At 35.7% G+C, this 17,140-nt stretch overlaps 5 protein-coding genes across 9 annotated transcripts in view; 3 read left to right on the top strand and 2 right to left on the bottom strand.

Moving 5' to 3' along the window:
- Window positions 1–1,156: 1,156 nt before the first annotated feature.
- Window positions 1,157–1,697, top strand: LOC112458392 (mitochondrial pyruvate carrier 2-like). Its single transcript, XM_025022000.1, has 3 exons — window positions 1,157–1,256; window positions 1,341–1,482; window positions 1,558–1,697. Exons 1-3 carry the CDS (start codon window positions 1,157–1,159, stop codon window positions 1,673–1,675), a joined length of 360 nt encoding a protein of 119 aa, XP_024877768.1. The 3' UTR covers window positions 1,676–1,697.
- Window positions 1,698–1,724: 27 nt separating this feature from the next.
- Window positions 1,725–4,623, bottom strand: LOC112458383 (peptidylprolyl isomerase domain and WD repeat-containing protein 1). Its single transcript, XM_025021987.1, has 8 exons — window positions 4,385–4,623; window positions 3,977–4,079; window positions 3,655–3,893; window positions 3,377–3,570; window positions 2,949–3,286; window positions 2,675–2,864; window positions 2,013–2,588; window positions 1,725–1,901 (listed from the first exon to the last, which is right to left on the bottom strand). Exons 1-8 carry the CDS (start codon window positions 4,476–4,478, stop codon window positions 1,758–1,760), a joined length of 1,878 nt encoding a protein of 625 aa, XP_024877755.1. The 5' UTR covers window positions 4,479–4,623; the 3' UTR covers window positions 1,725–1,757.
- A 1,016-nt stretch (window positions 4,624–5,639) lies between these two features.
- LOC112458382 (elongation factor 1-delta-like) lies at window positions 5,640–13,419 on the bottom strand. Of its 3 annotated transcripts, none has more exons than XM_025021984.1 (9): window positions 13,242–13,404; window positions 10,471–10,625; window positions 9,269–9,748; window positions 7,969–8,067; window positions 7,431–7,521; window positions 6,584–6,795; window positions 6,172–6,241; window positions 5,979–6,104; window positions 5,640–5,902 (listed from the first exon to the last, which is right to left on the bottom strand). In XM_025021984.1, exons 2-9 carry the CDS (start codon window positions 10,576–10,578, stop codon window positions 5,748–5,750), a joined length of 1,341 nt encoding a protein of 446 aa, XP_024877752.1. In that variant the 5' UTR covers window positions 10,579–10,625; window positions 13,242–13,404; the 3' UTR covers window positions 5,640–5,747. The 3 variants fall into 3 exon arrangements, with proteins under 3 accessions (XP_024877752.1, XP_024877753.1, XP_024877754.1); XM_025021985.1 differs by having other exon boundaries at window positions 9,269–9,730; window positions 13,242–13,403; XM_025021986.1 differs by lacking the exons at window positions 5,640–5,902; window positions 5,979–6,104; window positions 6,172–6,241; ... (3 more) ...; window positions 9,269–9,748; window positions 10,471–10,625 and adding an exon at window positions 10,632–12,132 and having other exon boundaries at window positions 13,242–13,419.
- A 318-nt stretch (window positions 13,420–13,737) lies between these two features.
- Window positions 13,738–15,624, top strand: LOC112458367 (mortality factor 4-like protein 1). Its single transcript, XM_025021970.1, has 6 exons — window positions 13,738–13,935; window positions 14,023–14,140; window positions 14,415–14,717; window positions 14,811–15,023; window positions 15,119–15,288; window positions 15,364–15,624. The coding sequence occupies exons 1-6, from the start codon at window positions 13,908–13,910 to the stop codon at window positions 15,534–15,536; spliced, it is 1,005 nt and encodes a 334-aa protein (XP_024877738.1). The 5' UTR covers window positions 13,738–13,907; the 3' UTR covers window positions 15,537–15,624.
- A 633-nt stretch (window positions 15,625–16,257) lies between these two features.
- LOC112458363 (serine/threonine-protein phosphatase PP1-beta catalytic subunit) overlaps window positions 16,258–17,140 on the top strand; it is a 19,687-nt gene continuing 18,804 nt past the window's right edge. For 2 of the 3 annotated variants that reach the window (XR_003041199.1, XM_025021964.1), the window contains exon 1: window positions 16,478–16,529. Coding sequence is in view for 2 of the 3 variants with exons in the window: in XM_025021964.1 (XP_024877732.1) it covers window positions 16,478–16,529 (52 nt within the window). In the remaining variant the exon portion in view is untranslated. Of the gene's footprint in view, window positions 16,530–17,140 lie in introns of all 3 variants that reach the window. The other variant, XM_025021965.1, reaches the window with a different exon arrangement.

Consider the following 17,140-nt stretch of genomic DNA (forward strand, 5'->3'; position numbering starts at 1 on the left):
ATTAATTCCACATGCGATACGAAAATAATAAATAAATAATAAATAATATAATATAAAATAAAATACAAATATTCACCGTATATTTGTTCCGCTTTGATGCTCCGCTGCCTGCTTGCTCTTCTCATGTTCTTTCATTTTTACTTCTTCATGAATTCTCATTTACGAAACAGGTCATTATACGATCCCATATATACCAATTCCAAAAATATGATGTGTATCTCTTACCGCACTTCTACGATGTTGAAACTAATTAAGGTCCAATCTCTCGCGCAAATACGATTATCAGTGAAATATTTTTTTTTATTAATAGATATAAATAAAAAAAGCTCTCGCTATTTCATTTTATATATGTATGTACATCAAACATAATGAGTTTTTTAATTCTTTCTAATTTTTCTTATTATTCTTTAATTAAGCTATTTAATTAAGCTTGTTTCTATTTTTTCTTTTGTAAGAAAATATTAGCCCAAATGACCGTGCGGATAGTCTTTCCTGCGGAAGTAAATGAAATTAAATGCTTAGTTGAATATGCAATAATTATATACGAGCAATTTGGTCAAACACACTATCTTCGACTCATTTTATAACGTAGTATCTTGGAAAAATGTTTAATGACAGCGTATTAATTTTCAGCACATTCAAAGTTCAAAGTTATTAGCAACGTGCAATATTGCGTACCTTTTTTAAATGCAATTATATTTTCTTTACGTCAATCGATTAATGTCACTATTTTATGCATAAAAGTATTAAAGCAAGACCATCAAAAAATGTATATTTTATGATACAAAATATTTTATATTTTGTATCAAAATATAATCAAAGTGAAATACCAAACATCTCGCTATTTAAAAAATTGAACATTAAAAAAGTGATTAACATATTAATTAAATATTAACTTAGGCAATTCGCCACAAATAGTTATATAATATAATATATAATAATGCATTAAAATACCATAAATGATTAAAACATTTGTGGTACCCAGTATACATTATTACTGAATGAAGTCATTACTGAAATGCGAGATACACGTAATGTGAACGTTATAGTTGTTATTTACATTTTTTTACAGACTATATTATGAAGATTTCATATAATTTTTATATTGTAAAATATATTTTTCCGATTTGGCAGAGTAATTTTATAAAGCAAAATTATGGCATTACCTGGAAAAGTCAGTGCTTATCAGAAATTAATGTTGAAGATCGCTTCGGTCTTACCCGAGAGATTCCGCGCCGCGTTTTTGCATCCTGCAGGTATGGTCTTGTCCAATTAAAACGTCTCTGAAAAAGAGATCGCTAAATTCACCAAAAAATGTTTTAAAAAAATCGTTTTATCAGGTCCGACCACTGTATTTTTTTGGGCGCCAACGTTTAAGTGGGGCCTGGTTATAGCAGGTATAGGGGATGTCAAACGACCCGCGGATACAATTTCTCTCAGCCAAACCGCGAGTCTTATGATTACGGGTGCTATATGGTCTAGGTATAAATATCTCTCGTTTGAGATTCATTATATACAAGGTTGATTGATGATTTATTTGAAACCGCACAATTCTAGATACTCACTGGTAATCATACCAAAAAATTACAATTTGTTCAGCGTTAATTTATTCACCTGCGCTACGGGAGCATATAACTTCATCAGAGGATTAGCATATCAAATGGCGCAGAAGTAAATGGACACCAACATATGTCGTGAAATGATTGAGAAAGAAAGTGATTTTGATACAAATGTATCTCGATTTTTATTATATAAAATTATTTAACAGTCACGCTAACTATTCGTATGTCATCGTAAGGCTTATCAGTTTTAGGATTTGTCTTCACTTGGCTGATATTTTGCACGACCTCCATTCCTTTGTAAACTCGGCCGAATACGGTATGTTTGTTATCCAACCAGGGCTAAAAAACGAATGAAATATTTGTGTTAAATGAAATCTCGCAAACACATCGTAATCAATTTCTGAAAAACCTTAAAAAGTATTATCTACTGTACAAAGAATTTATACTCACTGTCGGTGTCAATGTAATGAAAAACTGGCTACCGTTCGTATTTGGCCCTGCATTTGCCATGCTCAGAGTATACGGCCTGTCGTGCTTCAGATTCGGCTTGAATTCGTCGTCGAACTCGGCTCCCCATATGCTCTCACCGCCGGTACCAGTGCCAGTAGGATCTCCCGTTTGTATCATGAAACCTTTGATAACTCTATGAAATATGTGACCATTGTAATAGCCATTCTTCGCGTGCACGCAGAAGTTTTCCACCGTCCTGGGGACGTCCTTGCCGAAGAGATTTACGTGGATGTCACCGAGCGCCGTGTGAATTATCGCCGTGTCGTATATCTTTTGCATGTTTGTGGCCTCTGTAGAAGATATGATGTCCTCCTTAGAGGGCTTTTCGTTGAATACGTCGCGGTCGCATTCCTGACTCTTTGTATCCTCCGGCTCTCGTCTCGTGAACATGTAGAACCGATTTTTTTTGTGCGCCGTGCAAAACAACGTCGGATCGGGCCGATTCAGCTCCATCGTGGGATTCTCGGACGCCTCCATCTCAACGGTCAACGCGGCAGTAGTCTTCCTCGCTTTTCCCTATATTGAATTATTGAATAATGTATTTGAGTATTTGTAATATTGTGTACAGATGTATTTTTAATCATCAGACTTTTATTGAATACCTGGAATAATGCTAGCCGCATTGGTCGTATGTTCTCCGGCTTTCCCATGATTTTAATACAACGATTTGTGTAAAGATTCACCATTTTGACACCCAGCATAGTAGGATATAGAATAATATAACCAGACTCATCAAAAATAATATTTCCCAAATTTGTTTCAGTTTTATCCAGTTCTCTCTCGACTGCCATTCTGCCATTATAATAATAAAAATTAATATAATCCTTATTTGCTAAAGAAATTAGAACCAATTCATGTAAGATGCAATTGTCCCACCTGCGTCCAAATTCCATGTTTGGAAGTTGCTGTACGGTTTGCTGCAATTCGCTAAATCTCTGCAGCGTCTCGTCAAATATTCTGTATAGTTTGCCCGTCCGGAAATTAAAAACCCTAACTTTTCTATCTCCACTGAGAGACGCGAACCGTTTACCGTCTGGTGATATCGCCAAACCGCATGGGTAAGTCTTATTTTTGGCGAATTCAAACAGATCGGTATCCAACTTTGATTCGAACGATATGCATTTGGGAAACTTGTATTCCGTTTTCGGACCTGTCCAGTACTCTAATATTCCAGCTCTATCAACGGAGATGCACGTCTCGTACACTGGATTATACTGTTAAAAAAAAAGATGCGTTACCCTCTTCTAATTTTACCAAAATCTCGGCATTCCTTTCTGCGCATCTTCCATTATAGCCTGACTTACTTTCATAATGACAACAGGTTTAGTGTGCAGCTTCTCGAACACGTGTAAAGGTGTACTTGTTCCCTGGCCATCATAGATATATATCTTGTTGGAATCTTGCGAAGACACTGCCACAGCGGATATTGCATCGCCAGCTGAGTAAACCCATTCGGCGCAAAGTGGCTCAAAGTCCAACGTTATCATGTTTATCATATCTTAAATAACATACAGGACAGAATAAATTAAATATATTCTCTACGTATCTTAAATAAGAGTCACGCGTAAACTTTCTTACTTACCGAAATTAATAACGTCGAATATTTTCATAGTTCCTGTAGTTTTTTTCGTCGAGGTTTCTGGAATTTTAACGATTTTATCTATGCTGACTGAACATACGTGAACACCGTTGCAGCTGGCAGACATTGAATGTATCGGCTTTAAGTGCGCTCGAAAGTGTTTTACAAATTCTATTAATTCCTCCTGCTTTTTCCAGAATTTTATATGTCCGTCGCAACTGGCGGTTATCACGAAATTTGACCTGTAACAATAAATTTAAATAACAAGCCTTTCAGAAAGAAAACTGCTACACATTGTTGTAATTATTATTTCTAAAATACTAACTTTGTTACTAAAATATGAGTGATGACATCCCTATGCATGTAAGATTTCTCATAACATTCGCAGCATGGCAAATTATCTATGTAGACTTGTTCATACTCCAAGACTGTAAAATTATACAGAAAGTAATTAAAACATGTATGTAATTCCTTAGAGTGATGTAGATCTTTTTATTTATCAAACAATATCAAGCGGGACAATAAAAAAATCAAAATTTCAAAAAATTAAACCCCCCATGGAATAGAGAAACATATTACATTTACATTCAATTTGTATTAAGCAATTGGAAAGTAATTACATCGTATGTGCGATAAGTAAGAAGGTAAAAAGTGAGATAATAGATACATGAATTTCAATTAGCATTTATTGATGGGAAATTAAATGAAAACAGCCTTGGTTAGGTTAGTTAACCTCGTTGCTTCTTTTGCGGCGCAGCTTCCGAAGGTAGCGGTCCGATCCAACCATCTTCTGTGTCACTGCCTTCGTGCTCACGTTTTTCACTCATTATTAGATAATATTATCAATTTTAATGAATACAAATATACATTTAACCTATAGATTCAGAAATGTTTACGTTACAGCGAGCTACTGCTCACAGTTCAGTCACAACTGTGGTTGAGTTTAGCTGCACCTGGCTGCACCTTGTTAAAAAGGCGAATCAATCTATCCTTATTTTAATCTAATGAGCAATAAAGATAGAATGACATAATAGTGCTGATAGTGCGCTTCCGGAAACCAGCCTTCGGTTTTCCCCTCTTTGATTCTCCCCTCCTCTCACGCTTTCTATCTTTATCTATCCTTCCAAGCTCCTAATTCATTACACGCTATTATTATATAACTATTCAATCTCTAAAATTGTATCGATATATTAAGGAAATCAAAATTTCTTTTATTTTTATTTAAAAATATTACTTGCGCAATATATTTGTAGGATATCTAATATCTGATGAATGTGTGAGTTCAGTTTTATGTTGCTAGGAAGGCTCTCTTCGAGCTGGCGTTTCGTCTGGATGTTTATATTATTGACATTTTTGATATCTCTTTATCCCTTATCAAGAGGAAGAGGAAAAGAAAAAAGATAAATGGAGAAAGAGGTATGGTATATTAGAAGCATATCGTTTGAGAGAAATGTGGCGTGATGGTCCTTATCGCTGATGAAAGAGGACATTAGTATAACGAGATACATTATTAGTAATAAATAATGTTGTTTTACTTTAAAATCTTTAAATATATGTAATTTAGAAATAGACAATGTATTTCTAGTTAAAATTTAAATAATAATTTACGCAACATGCAATTAAAAATCAGAAATTACTGGACACATGTATTGCATTGGCCAAATAATTTTTATTTAAGATAACAATATGAGAACATAAAGTAGTAAAAGGTAACTTCACTTTTAGTAGAAACAATCTGCTGCAATTTATTCAGAAATATATATTATATATATATATATTATAAATAAAAGATAAAAGTTTAATTTTGACATTTACAATATCACAAGGATTAACAATATCAAATATCTTTAATTTATTTAAATCTGCCAAATTTACTGTTGAATCTGCTTTTTATATTTTGCAAGCTTTTAGACAGTCAGATTGTAATAACATCTAGTTTTAGAATATCTTTATCTTTTGACTTGATGCGGCAAAACTCGCATGTAAACAGTTTTCGATTATAGATACTGCTAATGGAATGCAGAAATGGCACATAGACCCATGCTTATTTTCGACTATACCGCCACGCACTTTTTATAGTTTTCGTTCTAGTTTCTTTACACTTTGTTGAAAGCCGCGATGTCGACGCTTTGCACGTAATCCTCGAGTTCTTGAATCTGTTCTGTCAACCAATCTACCGACACTTTGTCGTCTTCCACGACGCACGAAATCTGTAGCTTGTGAATTCCAAAAGCGAGCGGCACAAGTTTAGCTATGAAAGAAGGATAGACCTTAACTATAGAGTTCGTACGTAATATTAACGACCGAAAAATATTATGGAAACTTACAAGCACCCCAGAGAAGACCGTCAGTTTCGATCTTCCGCACCGCCTTTTCCATTTCTTTCATGTCCGTCTCGTCGTCCCACGGTTTCACATCCAGGATGATACTTGATTTAGCTATCAAGACTGGTTCTGTAAGATACATGTCGATTAATAATGATAGATAACATATTATGGATAATTGAGCTGCGTTACATACTTTTAGACTTCTTTGCAGCATATGCAGCAAGCCGTTCTTCCCTAATCTTGGCAGCCTCTGTATCCTCTCCCTATCAAATCAAATGTAGCAAGATGTTTCGTAAGCGATAGTTATAAAAACAGACGGATTTCATAATTCGCGAAAGAACACTATTATATACTGGATTTATATGAATGTGAAAAAAGTGCTAATATTGGATGAAACAGTATTATGGGAATATCTGGTGTATGTCAAAAAAATAAATGTCACAATTTTATATAAATATAAATTCGCATATTTTAACATTCATGTTAATTTAAGAATATCAGTGTGTAGTGTTTAGTTACTTCTGTGTCATACGAAATTAAACTTAAACATTCGCCTTAGACAAAGAGACCAATTAATACCATTTCTACTGTCTTTGCTCACTTGCCTCTGAATCGGAACCAAACAGATCAATATCGTCATCGTCATCTCCTTTTTCTTTGCTCTGCTTCTGCTCAAACTCTGGTTCCTCAGGTTTCGCAGGACAAATTGCTATGTAAGGTACGCGTGCCTCGAGGCTTTCCAAACGTTCTTCCAAAGTTTCAACAGTTTTCACGCGATTCACCAATTTTTCAACAGTACTCTTCAGGTCCTGAATGACTATTCAAAAAGATTTTCAAGTCTTGATACATATTCGTTCAATTATGCTTGCTATTAATCTATAAGACTGTGTATCGATACAATAGCGGGAAATTATTGCAGTTTGATATTTCTTTTGCGTTATCTTACCTAATATATATTTTTGACTAACATATTTTTATACTTACATAATGTTTTAAAAGAATAATCAAAAAAGTGTATAATAGCAATAGCTAAGACTCATAATTGTGTATTGTCAGATATATTTAATTCGTGCTAAAACTATTTTAGGTGCGACATATAACTACATAATTCATGGAATAAAATAAATTATTGATAATTAGCTTTATTTGGTGGGATGTGATACGTGATTTGAATCTATATGTACTATATACAATATATCTTAGCATCTATATGATCAGATATATTATATCTATAATATATCTAATACATCTTATAAAAATATTTAATTAATAAATTATAAACGAAAAAAATAACAAATGTAATAAATTATTAAATGTATTAAATTATTACCTGAATTTTTCATTATTTATTGCTGATAGTTTTCATATAGAACTTTTTGACATAGAGAACTAATATTTGCATGTATCATAATACTTGTAATAATTATAATAATTAATATGTAATATACGTACTATTTCGGAGATCCTGATTTTCTTTTTCAAGTTTGACGACACGAGGTGTAACATCTTGATTTGTATGGGCAAGTGCTGCAAGATCATCCATCTGAAAAATATTATTTAATGTTCTAAAAATTATACTTCTTACTCTAGTACTGAGATAATTAGTTGGATAAAACACAATATGGAATAAATTTGATTGTTGGTCTTATTCAGATCCATGAAAATTCTAACATTCAATAAAATATGTTTTTATAATTAATACATGAATGTATTAGTAATATTAATAATTTATTGTCAATAGTACGTCAATATACGACAGACATTTTCATGAGAATAAGGAAAGATATTTAATAGTTATTTTACAAACGTAAAATCCTTTTTCATTTAATATTCATTTTTTTATATTCGCAACATTAGTTTTATATTCTAAAATGCCTAAGAAGCGATGAAAGGCGATGCGAGAATAGACTTAAATAATAACGTTATATTAGTAAGCAGATTGTGTGAAAATTATGTTATAAAGAGCGAGCTAAGAGAGTGCAGTACTCACACACTGTAAAGACTGTTTAATATGCTGCCGAGCCTTCGCAACCTCATTGGCCAAACTTCCAGCAGCGGACAAGATTGGGCAAGTGGACTGTTGAGCTCCCTGCATCCACCGAGATTAAAAGTAAGCTCACACCCAGATTGATTATTCAAAACGACTACATGCCATATCTCCACTAAAGTTTACTTTGCATTAATAACATTAACAAAATCAAATATTAATTGAAGATCAGGATATACAGGTATATGTATACAACAGAATATTAAAATGTTTCTTGGTTCTCTAAAGATTTCTCTTTCTTTTTAATAAAAAAAAAAAAAATAACATAATTTCTAATAACGGTATTGATACAAGTAAGCATTACTCTTTTGCAGTAAAAATATTAATTAGACGTTATTAATTTCATTAAAAGAAGACATATATTTTTATTTTTATGGAAAATATAAATAAAAGCTACAATTGTATAAATATTTTCAAACCATTCTCAAATACCCATTTTTAGATATTAATTAAACAAACACACATGTGGAGATAGACATTACAACATATTATGGCGGAAATATTAAGAAGTGGAACAATACTATATTTTTTTTAATATAAAAATGCGGCAATGCGGGCAATGTACCACAAAAATCAACAGTATTTACAAATTAAAGTAAGTACGTCTTTATTAGCATATGTTTTTATAGAGAAAGAAATGCGGGGAAACTTACTGAATTATTAACTATGAATAAACATGCAATTAAAAACTCATAGAATACACAAATACAAAAAAGAAAACAGAAAATTATCCCAAGCATTTCTATTTTTTAGCGATGTTAGTACTATTAAGCAAGCTGTTTAAGAGTTGGCAACGTTAAAAAGCTCAAAAGCATCTTTAAATAAAAAAAGTAAAATTTGTAATTTTATTCTATTGACAAAAGTGCTATAGAATGATAGTTTATAATCAAATTAAAATAGACTTTAAGCCTTTTGCGAATACAACAGGCGCTTCTTTGTTATTTAAATAACCAAGAATGTGTAAATGCGATATGATACATGCATATACCATGCATATTTATAGCAAGCAAAGAAATACACATGCATATTGTTACAGTAAAGCTGTCAGTACAAGACGAAAGTAAAATGGAACAAAGAAACAGATGCCATTCTTTTAATTGCAAAACGTAACACGACGCGCTTTTCTACGACAGTATAATGAAATAAAATTAACGTAAAGTCAACTGAAGATACAATTCGTCTATATCGCGTCGAGATACAGAGATACTGAACAGTAACCCACAGATTGCATTGAAGCATATACCTGATCGGGCAATTGTTCTTTATTCCTCGCGAATGGCACTGCAGTTTCTTTATTTCCCCCGACATCGTTTCTTCCACTTCCCCTATTTTTATTTTTCGTATCTTCCTTATTCCTTTTCTCTTTAGCCTCTTTCGCGTTATACTTTTTAGATTTCTCGTTCAGAGAAGCATTCTCCTTCTCCTTCGCGTTATCCCTCGCGCTATTGAATTTCTCGCTTGTCTTTGCATTTTCTTTATTCTGCATGTTGCACACGTCCGCGGCATCTTTATTGACTTTTGCGTTTCTTCCTTGGCATTTGGAATGTTTCATATTCGATTCATTCGACTCATGAGCTAGCTTGTTGTCTTTAGACTTTTCAGCCTTCGATTTCAATGCATTAGTATTGATTAGATCTTGGCACTTGTCAGGTATAGAATTGTCAGACTTAAGCGTGCAGCCTCCCGCAATCTTACGAGACACCACCTTGAAACATGTTCCAAGCTATGCAAGTATAGATCAACGTCTTCCAAATAACGCAAGAAGCAAAAACAAAATCATTTCTTTTGTGCAACTGATACATACAACTGCTACTCGACATATATTATAATTAAACACGTTCATGTAATCATGTAGTGTTTAAATGTGTTGAAATATAAGCATTAGATGTATAATTGCGTGAATTATCGAGAGATATGAAAGAAACGTGACTTACGATGTTAAAAAGACCACAATACTATTTTATTAGTTTATTTTTAAAAATATAGAAATAAGTTTGACATAAACTGAGAAAAAATTTTACGTTTCTCACTGTACAAAATTTCTACCGACACCTTGTGAAGTATGAAGAGAGAAAGAGAGCAAAGGTAATTTTGTTATCACCAGATATTCCCGCGTATGTGTGTTAGAAATGTTAGTAAGTTATACAGTAACACAAACATGATGCATACACAAACATAGGAAAATGACAAACGCGCACTAGCTATGGATGCTATGATTAAGACTAGTAATAATCCACTTGATGAATTATGAATGTACTTTCTCAAAGGAAAGATTTTAAAAAACAAAACTCGATGTTATATACTTAATATTCATGATTATTGAAAGTAAATGATTTACCCAATGATCAATATGTTTAAACATTTTTACTCTATCCCATTCCCTGCCGACAACTCTGTTTATTTATTGAGCAGTGGATGATCGCAGCAATAACAACAATTCCTTACCTTGTTCATTTTCTCATAATACTGCCGTTCTGCTCTGTCGTAGGTTGGCTTATCGAACCATACCTTTTCTTTAGTTAGCGCAATGCTTGCCATTGTAGGAGTTGTCATCTCTTTTTCGGTACTTTACTTTTATGAAGCAAAAATGCTATGAATTTCTGCAAACAAGATAAGAGAAGCAAGATATAAAAAAAAAGGTTCAATTTGCATGCGGTAGTAAATATGGTTCTTCAAATTACTCCTCTCACACCGCGTTCAAGACTCAGTTTAAGAATAAGGATATCATTAATTAGTATAACATTCATTATATTTTATTGTATAAAAATACAAACTTTTATATCTAATATAATATAACAGTAACGTATCTGTTAACGGCGCGTAATTATAAGCTTAATACAATTAGAGAATCAAAATTAGCAAAAATTGAGAACAAATTATCTATTAACTTAAGAGAGAATTATCATCATCATTATTATTAGATACCTAGCGGTTTACCTTTAACTTCGCGCTTAAGAATTTAACATGTATTTTTAATAATTTTAAACTGCATCGCCCCTTTCTTTTTTAATTTTATTTTTAATTTCACGTAGCAAATAAAATACTCTGTATTTTGCATCTTCTGGACATACACAAGGATATATATCCTCTGGTTTAAAGTATCGTATAAATTCCTCAAGTTCATGACAAGAAGCATGTGTGGAGTAACACACATTAAACGTCCTGTTCCTAGTACAATCCCATTCTCCAACTACACTCGTATCCCTGCCCTTCCATTTCATTACTGACGGTACAACAATTAATATTTCCTTCTCGAGGATATCAGTACGACATTTCAAACCGTTCAGGTTTAGAACGTCTAGTTTCCCCATACATGCATGTATACGCGTAGCGAATGGATTATTTGTAATGTGATGTTCCAAGTCACCGATACGACAATAGCTCTCATATACGTAATCCATAACGTGAATAGGTAAGTTAAAAAATTTTGACAGCTCCCTGTAGAGATACTCAGAACCATATGTAGCGGAACATTCCAGAATAACGACATTCCTTGAGCTTTTATCTAGCCATTCCTTCACAACTTTATACATCACATTCATACTGTCTCTTCTTGTCGGGAAATAGGCAAAATCGCGATCCAAAAATGTTGTGTCTAAGTACATTTTGGCAAACTTCTTTGGATAGCTATTATTGAAATCTATGTGATGCAGCGGACTTAGTTTTTCGTAATCTCTTGGATTGATTCTAAAATCTCCAGTATATAATATTAATTTCTCCATTTTTTCAAAAAGAAACATCACAGAGCCGGGACAATGTCCAGCAGGAATACATGTTACATAAAGAACAGTCTTTTCATCGTCACCTACGCTTTTATACTCAATTTCGAATTTTTTTTTTATCTCAATGTCCTTTACGCAGGTTTCTGAATTATCATACTTAGCTTCTAAGAATACTTTACTGATAGGAGTACAATAAAGGTACTTTTTATGCTGTCTTAAATGTTCAAAAAATGCATAGTTCAAGCCTTTCATATGATCAGTGTGACAATGGCTAAGAAAATACGCAGAGGATTTCAAGTTTTCTCCATCAAAACGATCCACCGAGATGCCTGGTATCTCCTCGATAAGCCCAAGGAACGTTGACATTCTGATGCATAAAATGTTCCTGTAATGAAGAATCCAGATATCAATCAAGCTGACGGAAGCATGTTTAATGCGTAATAAGGCAATAACAACATGAAGTGACAAAACCATTAAGAATAAATAAATCATTTAATTGAAAGCTGAGGATTTGTATTTAGTAAATCTTTTTTAAAACACTTAATTAACATTTAGCTCGCATAAACAAAGATGTTCTAAATGAAACAACAAATAAAAATTTGATTATATTTGCGAACACAATTGTGCCTACCAACTCTATCTAAGCAAATATATCCTTTGTGTTATCAAAAGTTATTAAATATCACACAAAGATCATAATTTTGTAAAATATTTAAGATTTAGTTGAAATTAAATAATGCATGATGTATATATTACATAAATTATCTTTGGTTAATAATAGGCAAAATTTGACATCAAATTATGCTGTAGTTATCGAGGACCAAGGTCGTAACAACCAATTCGACCTCGATGAAATGCTCTTCCCATCTTTTGCGCCAACCAAAGCTTGGAGCAAAAAACCAGATTAAAATTAATTAAATAGATGTTATAAAGTTAAGTTACACCCAATTATAAAATATTTAAATATATAGATGTTATGTATGTTAACTAATATCTAATCCAATATATATGTAATATTAGATAAATTAATATCTAAAATATAAGATACACATATTTTAGATTAGATATTTGAAGGTTAAGTGCTTCGTTCACCTTGATACCTACTTCACAAAATCTGAAATAATTGCATAAAAAAATTTAAAAAATGTTTGAATTTCTATTCTACGTTCGTTAATACAACCAGGTTACCGAATCGTCTACCGAATACGGAGATCTTGAAAAATCGCCGAATTAGATGCTTGCACGTACATACGCGTTCGCTCGTTTTTAATTGAAATAGCTGATGGATATTATTGTAAGACTCGACGGACCGATCTTCCCTCGAAATTTCATTGAGATACAATACGTGCAGCGTATCTCACCCCGATCTACCATCAGTATCGATCGGCGAGTTCATACGCATTCGCAAATTTTTCGGAATGATTCAGCCAGATGGTACGTAAGCGAGAATCGAGGGAGAATCGGTTCCGCGCAATTATTCTGTCAAAGATATACCTCAAGCCGCGTCCAAATACCGAAATTGGCTCCAATAATCGTTCCAAAATCGTGGCCAAAATTGCAGTACGTGCCGGAGGAAACGTGCAAAGGTACGAGGATACCAGATTCCAGACAATACGACTTTCCTGCTTTCCTCTCCTTCCACCACGTGCAGCAAATTTCTCTATTGGATACCAAGAGCGTTCTGAAACTCACCGGGAAAGATTCACTAGTGGCTTATATTTCTACGTGCTTTTATGCTAGGTCTACAATGCGAGTCGTAAAGTCGTGAGTCGCAAGAATTGACCAATCACAGTCGATTATTCTCCTCAAATTCGTCTGTGATTGGTCAATTCTTGCGACTCACGACTTTGCGACTCGCATTGACCCAGCATTACCGTGGGAGGAGCCATTCCTTCTCGCATCTCGGACCTTCTGATTGGTCAAAGAAAATGACTACTGCGCATGCGCATCCTTGGACTTGCTACTTGCTACACGCTACACGTCTTCTTTTCTTACGTCATGATCGGAGCATTCAGAGCTGTTCGGAGCGTCCGGCAGACCGGCAGTCGAAGTGAATACTGGTGAATACTTTGAAAGTGTTGTACCAGAGTTAATCGTTTTTCTGCCGTTCCTGACGTACGTAATTGACAAAATAAGATAAGTGTTACACGAGATACGAGGATGCCTCCAAAATGTAAATTTCAAGAAGGTATGGCCTTTTGTTTCTCTTTGTAGAATTTCCCCTTCGTATCTTTGATTATAGGCGTGATTGAGCTAATTGTGGCTTATATTTTAGGAGAGAAGGTTCTGTGCTTTCACGGGCCATTAATCTACGAAGCCAAGTGCTTGAAGTCGTCTATTACCAAGGAGAAGCAAGTCAAATATTTCATTCACTATGCTGGCTGGAATAAGAAGTAAGATTTTGCATATGTGTATCGTGTGCGTCAGCTGTACTAGGATTTATTTATACGAAGCAGTATTATTTCTATAGATTGAGAATGAGCATTCGTATCACCGTTAACAAGTACAATAAGTCTGTAAGAGTAAAGATATTTTGGATAAAAGCAACCTCATGAGAGACCTTGTTCTCCTATTCATATTTTTGTGTAGAATTTTAGTTGAAATAGATTTATATATTTAGCTCGTTGAGCTAATATACACCAAACTGTATTTTTGTAAAAAAAATAGCTGGGATGAATGGGTTCCCGAGAGCAGAGTGCTCAAATACAACGAGGCTAATGTACAGAAACAAAGGGAAGTCCAAAGAGCGCACTCGAATCAGCAATCTGCTCAAAAGAACAAAAAGGGAAATACAACGACTAAGACACAGGGGCGAAGGAGCGAAGGAGGTAGAGAGAAAGATGCAGACAGCAGGTCGAGCACGCCTGTAGCTGACAAAAGTATGAGTCGATTTAGCAAGAGTTCAAGCAGCACGGTAACTCCTTCGTCTTCTCACGAGTCCGTGTCTGAGCCGCCACGTAAAAAACGAAGGTTTGTTACATAATGTTTAATGTCTCCATATTGTATATTAGAATCTACTGTAAGAAACACTTTTGTGAATCTCTCTTTTTTTTTTTTTTTTAGTCGGCTAGAGCCGTCCGGCGAGACTGAAGAATATCTGACGAAGATAGAGGTTAAGATTAAGTTGCCTGAAGAATTGAAGCTGGTGCTGATAGACGAATCCGAAATAATACTGAAGCATCACAAATTACCCGCGTTACCCGTACAAAATACGGTCGACAAAATTTTAGACGATTACGTGGAGGCAAAATCAGCCGGGAAATCCAACGACATTAGGTAGAATGCAATTGAGAATCCATAATTTTCTCGTTATGCTGTTACAAGTCACAATTTGCAAACATATATATATGTGCAATTTAACCTTGTTTTAGGGAAAGCACATTAGAAATAACAAGGGGTATTCGGGAATATTTTAATATCACATTGGGCCTTCAACTGCTGTATAAGTGGGAACGGCCGCAATTTATACAGATAACGAATGACCATCCGGATACGTTTCCAAGTCAGTTGTACGGAGCGTTCCATCTTCTCAGGCTATTCGGTAAAAAAGCGTGCTCTTCGCAAAATTGCCATTTTCAAACGACGTATTATTTAGACGACAATTTTAATCTTGCAGTGCGACTTGGCGGCATGCTGTCTTACACGCCTTTGGACGAGAAGAGTATACAGCTATTGCTGTCGCATTTTCACGAGTTCCTGCAATATTTGCAGAAGAATAATGCCGAGCTTTTCAATCTTCAGCAAGACTACACAGATCCATCACCGGATTATCATCGGAAGTACGGTTAAATCACGAGTAATTATTCTGCAAGTTTTTTTTGTACTTGAACAAATGTATTATTTCTATACACAATAATCGTTCGATCTCACATGGGCAGCGACGCTATTTGAATTCATTTATCATGCAGCTATCATATAACCACGTTATTTTAAATAGATTGACATAATTAGCTACAATTTTTTTATAATAGCGCAAATAAATTAATCGAAACAAAGACGGCGATAATCAAGAAATTATTTACGACGATCAAATACACAACGATTTTAGGGGCCTATTTTGTAAAATGCTAACGACGTATCATTACGTGTTTGGCATAGCTTTTTTTATGGTACATCTACCTGTGCAAAGCACGTAATGATAACGTTTACAGAATAGGCTCCTTAGTTTAGATATTTAGATACCAGACTAATAAATAGATCTCGAGACTCAATTAAATATAAATTCGAGACTCAATAAAATATTAATTATTTATTAAATATCTATTATATAATATTATATTGTAAAAAATATATAATTAGAATGAAATGTTCTCCGATATATTCTCTGAAGAATTTGAAAGATTGAAAGTTGTATTGGATGACCAATACGCCTACTCGACAGTTTCAAATAACCAGTACTCGTCCGACAGAAACGACCAATCAGCGCGCGGCACACATAGTTGTCCATATTCACTCCCTATAGGACGCCATTAAACGTCGGTCGGCCATCTTGCAAGGCGCCGAGCGCGATCGAGTCTCTCGCCGACGTTCGACGTGGAAGGACGGTGTCCGTCGTTCGCCGTTCCTGCCGCGTTGGTTCCCGGGGCAGAAAACCCGCAGTCGATAACGGCACGCGCACGTATTAGGACGCGCCGGGATTGCGTCTCGCGTCGCGGCGGTGCAAATGCGCGCGCCAGGCGAGTACGAGCCAGTCCGCGAACATCGGGCCAGTCAGTCAGTGGCAGGAAAAAATGGCGGATGTCGACTTGAATATCGATAACCTGATACAGAGATTGCTGGAAGGTATGTGATTTGCGATCGGGGCGGCCGACGCGCGAGAGACGCCTCGTACGACGCTCCGGCCGGCGCGTACTCCGCCTCGTCGCCGCGCGTGTCGTCGCGTCCCCGCGTCTCGCGCGCGCGAACGCGCGCCGCGCCGTCCGCGCGCGGTCGACGGGAAAAAAAATTCATCGCCGCCGCGGCGTAGCCGGGCTTCTCGGACGCGACGCTACCTGCACGGTGCGACGCGATGCGACGTGACGCGACACGACGCAATGCGACGCAACGCGACGCGCGAGTCGAATCGAGCGCTCCAGTTTCGCGCGATTGCGAACGCGTCCGCGCGCGTCATTTTACATATTCGCTCGTCTTTCGTTCTCGCTCGGCTCGGTCTCTCGCGGTCCCGTCGCGTCGTCGAGTCGTCGCGCGTCGGCCCGGGTCCGGATCCGCGTCGCGAACCCCTTCCTCTCTTTCCGTCTCTGTCTCTCTCCCTCGCGTATCGCGCGGGAGCCGTGACGCGGTGTTTCGACCGCGCGCGTCCTTCCTCGGCGATCGGATTAAAAGCCGCGGGGAAGATATCGATCTTGCCCCGCCGGACCGTCGCGCGGTCATCGCCGTCGTCGCGATGCGTAAAC

The sequence above is a fragment of the Temnothorax curvispinosus genome, unplaced genomic scaffold, assembly GCF_003070985.1.
Source record: "Temnothorax curvispinosus isolate PA1 unplaced genomic scaffold, ASM307098v1 QBEX01008837.1, whole genome shotgun sequence".
In the NCBI taxonomy this organism is placed as follows: domain Eukaryota; kingdom Metazoa; phylum Arthropoda; class Insecta; order Hymenoptera; family Formicidae; genus Temnothorax; species Temnothorax curvispinosus.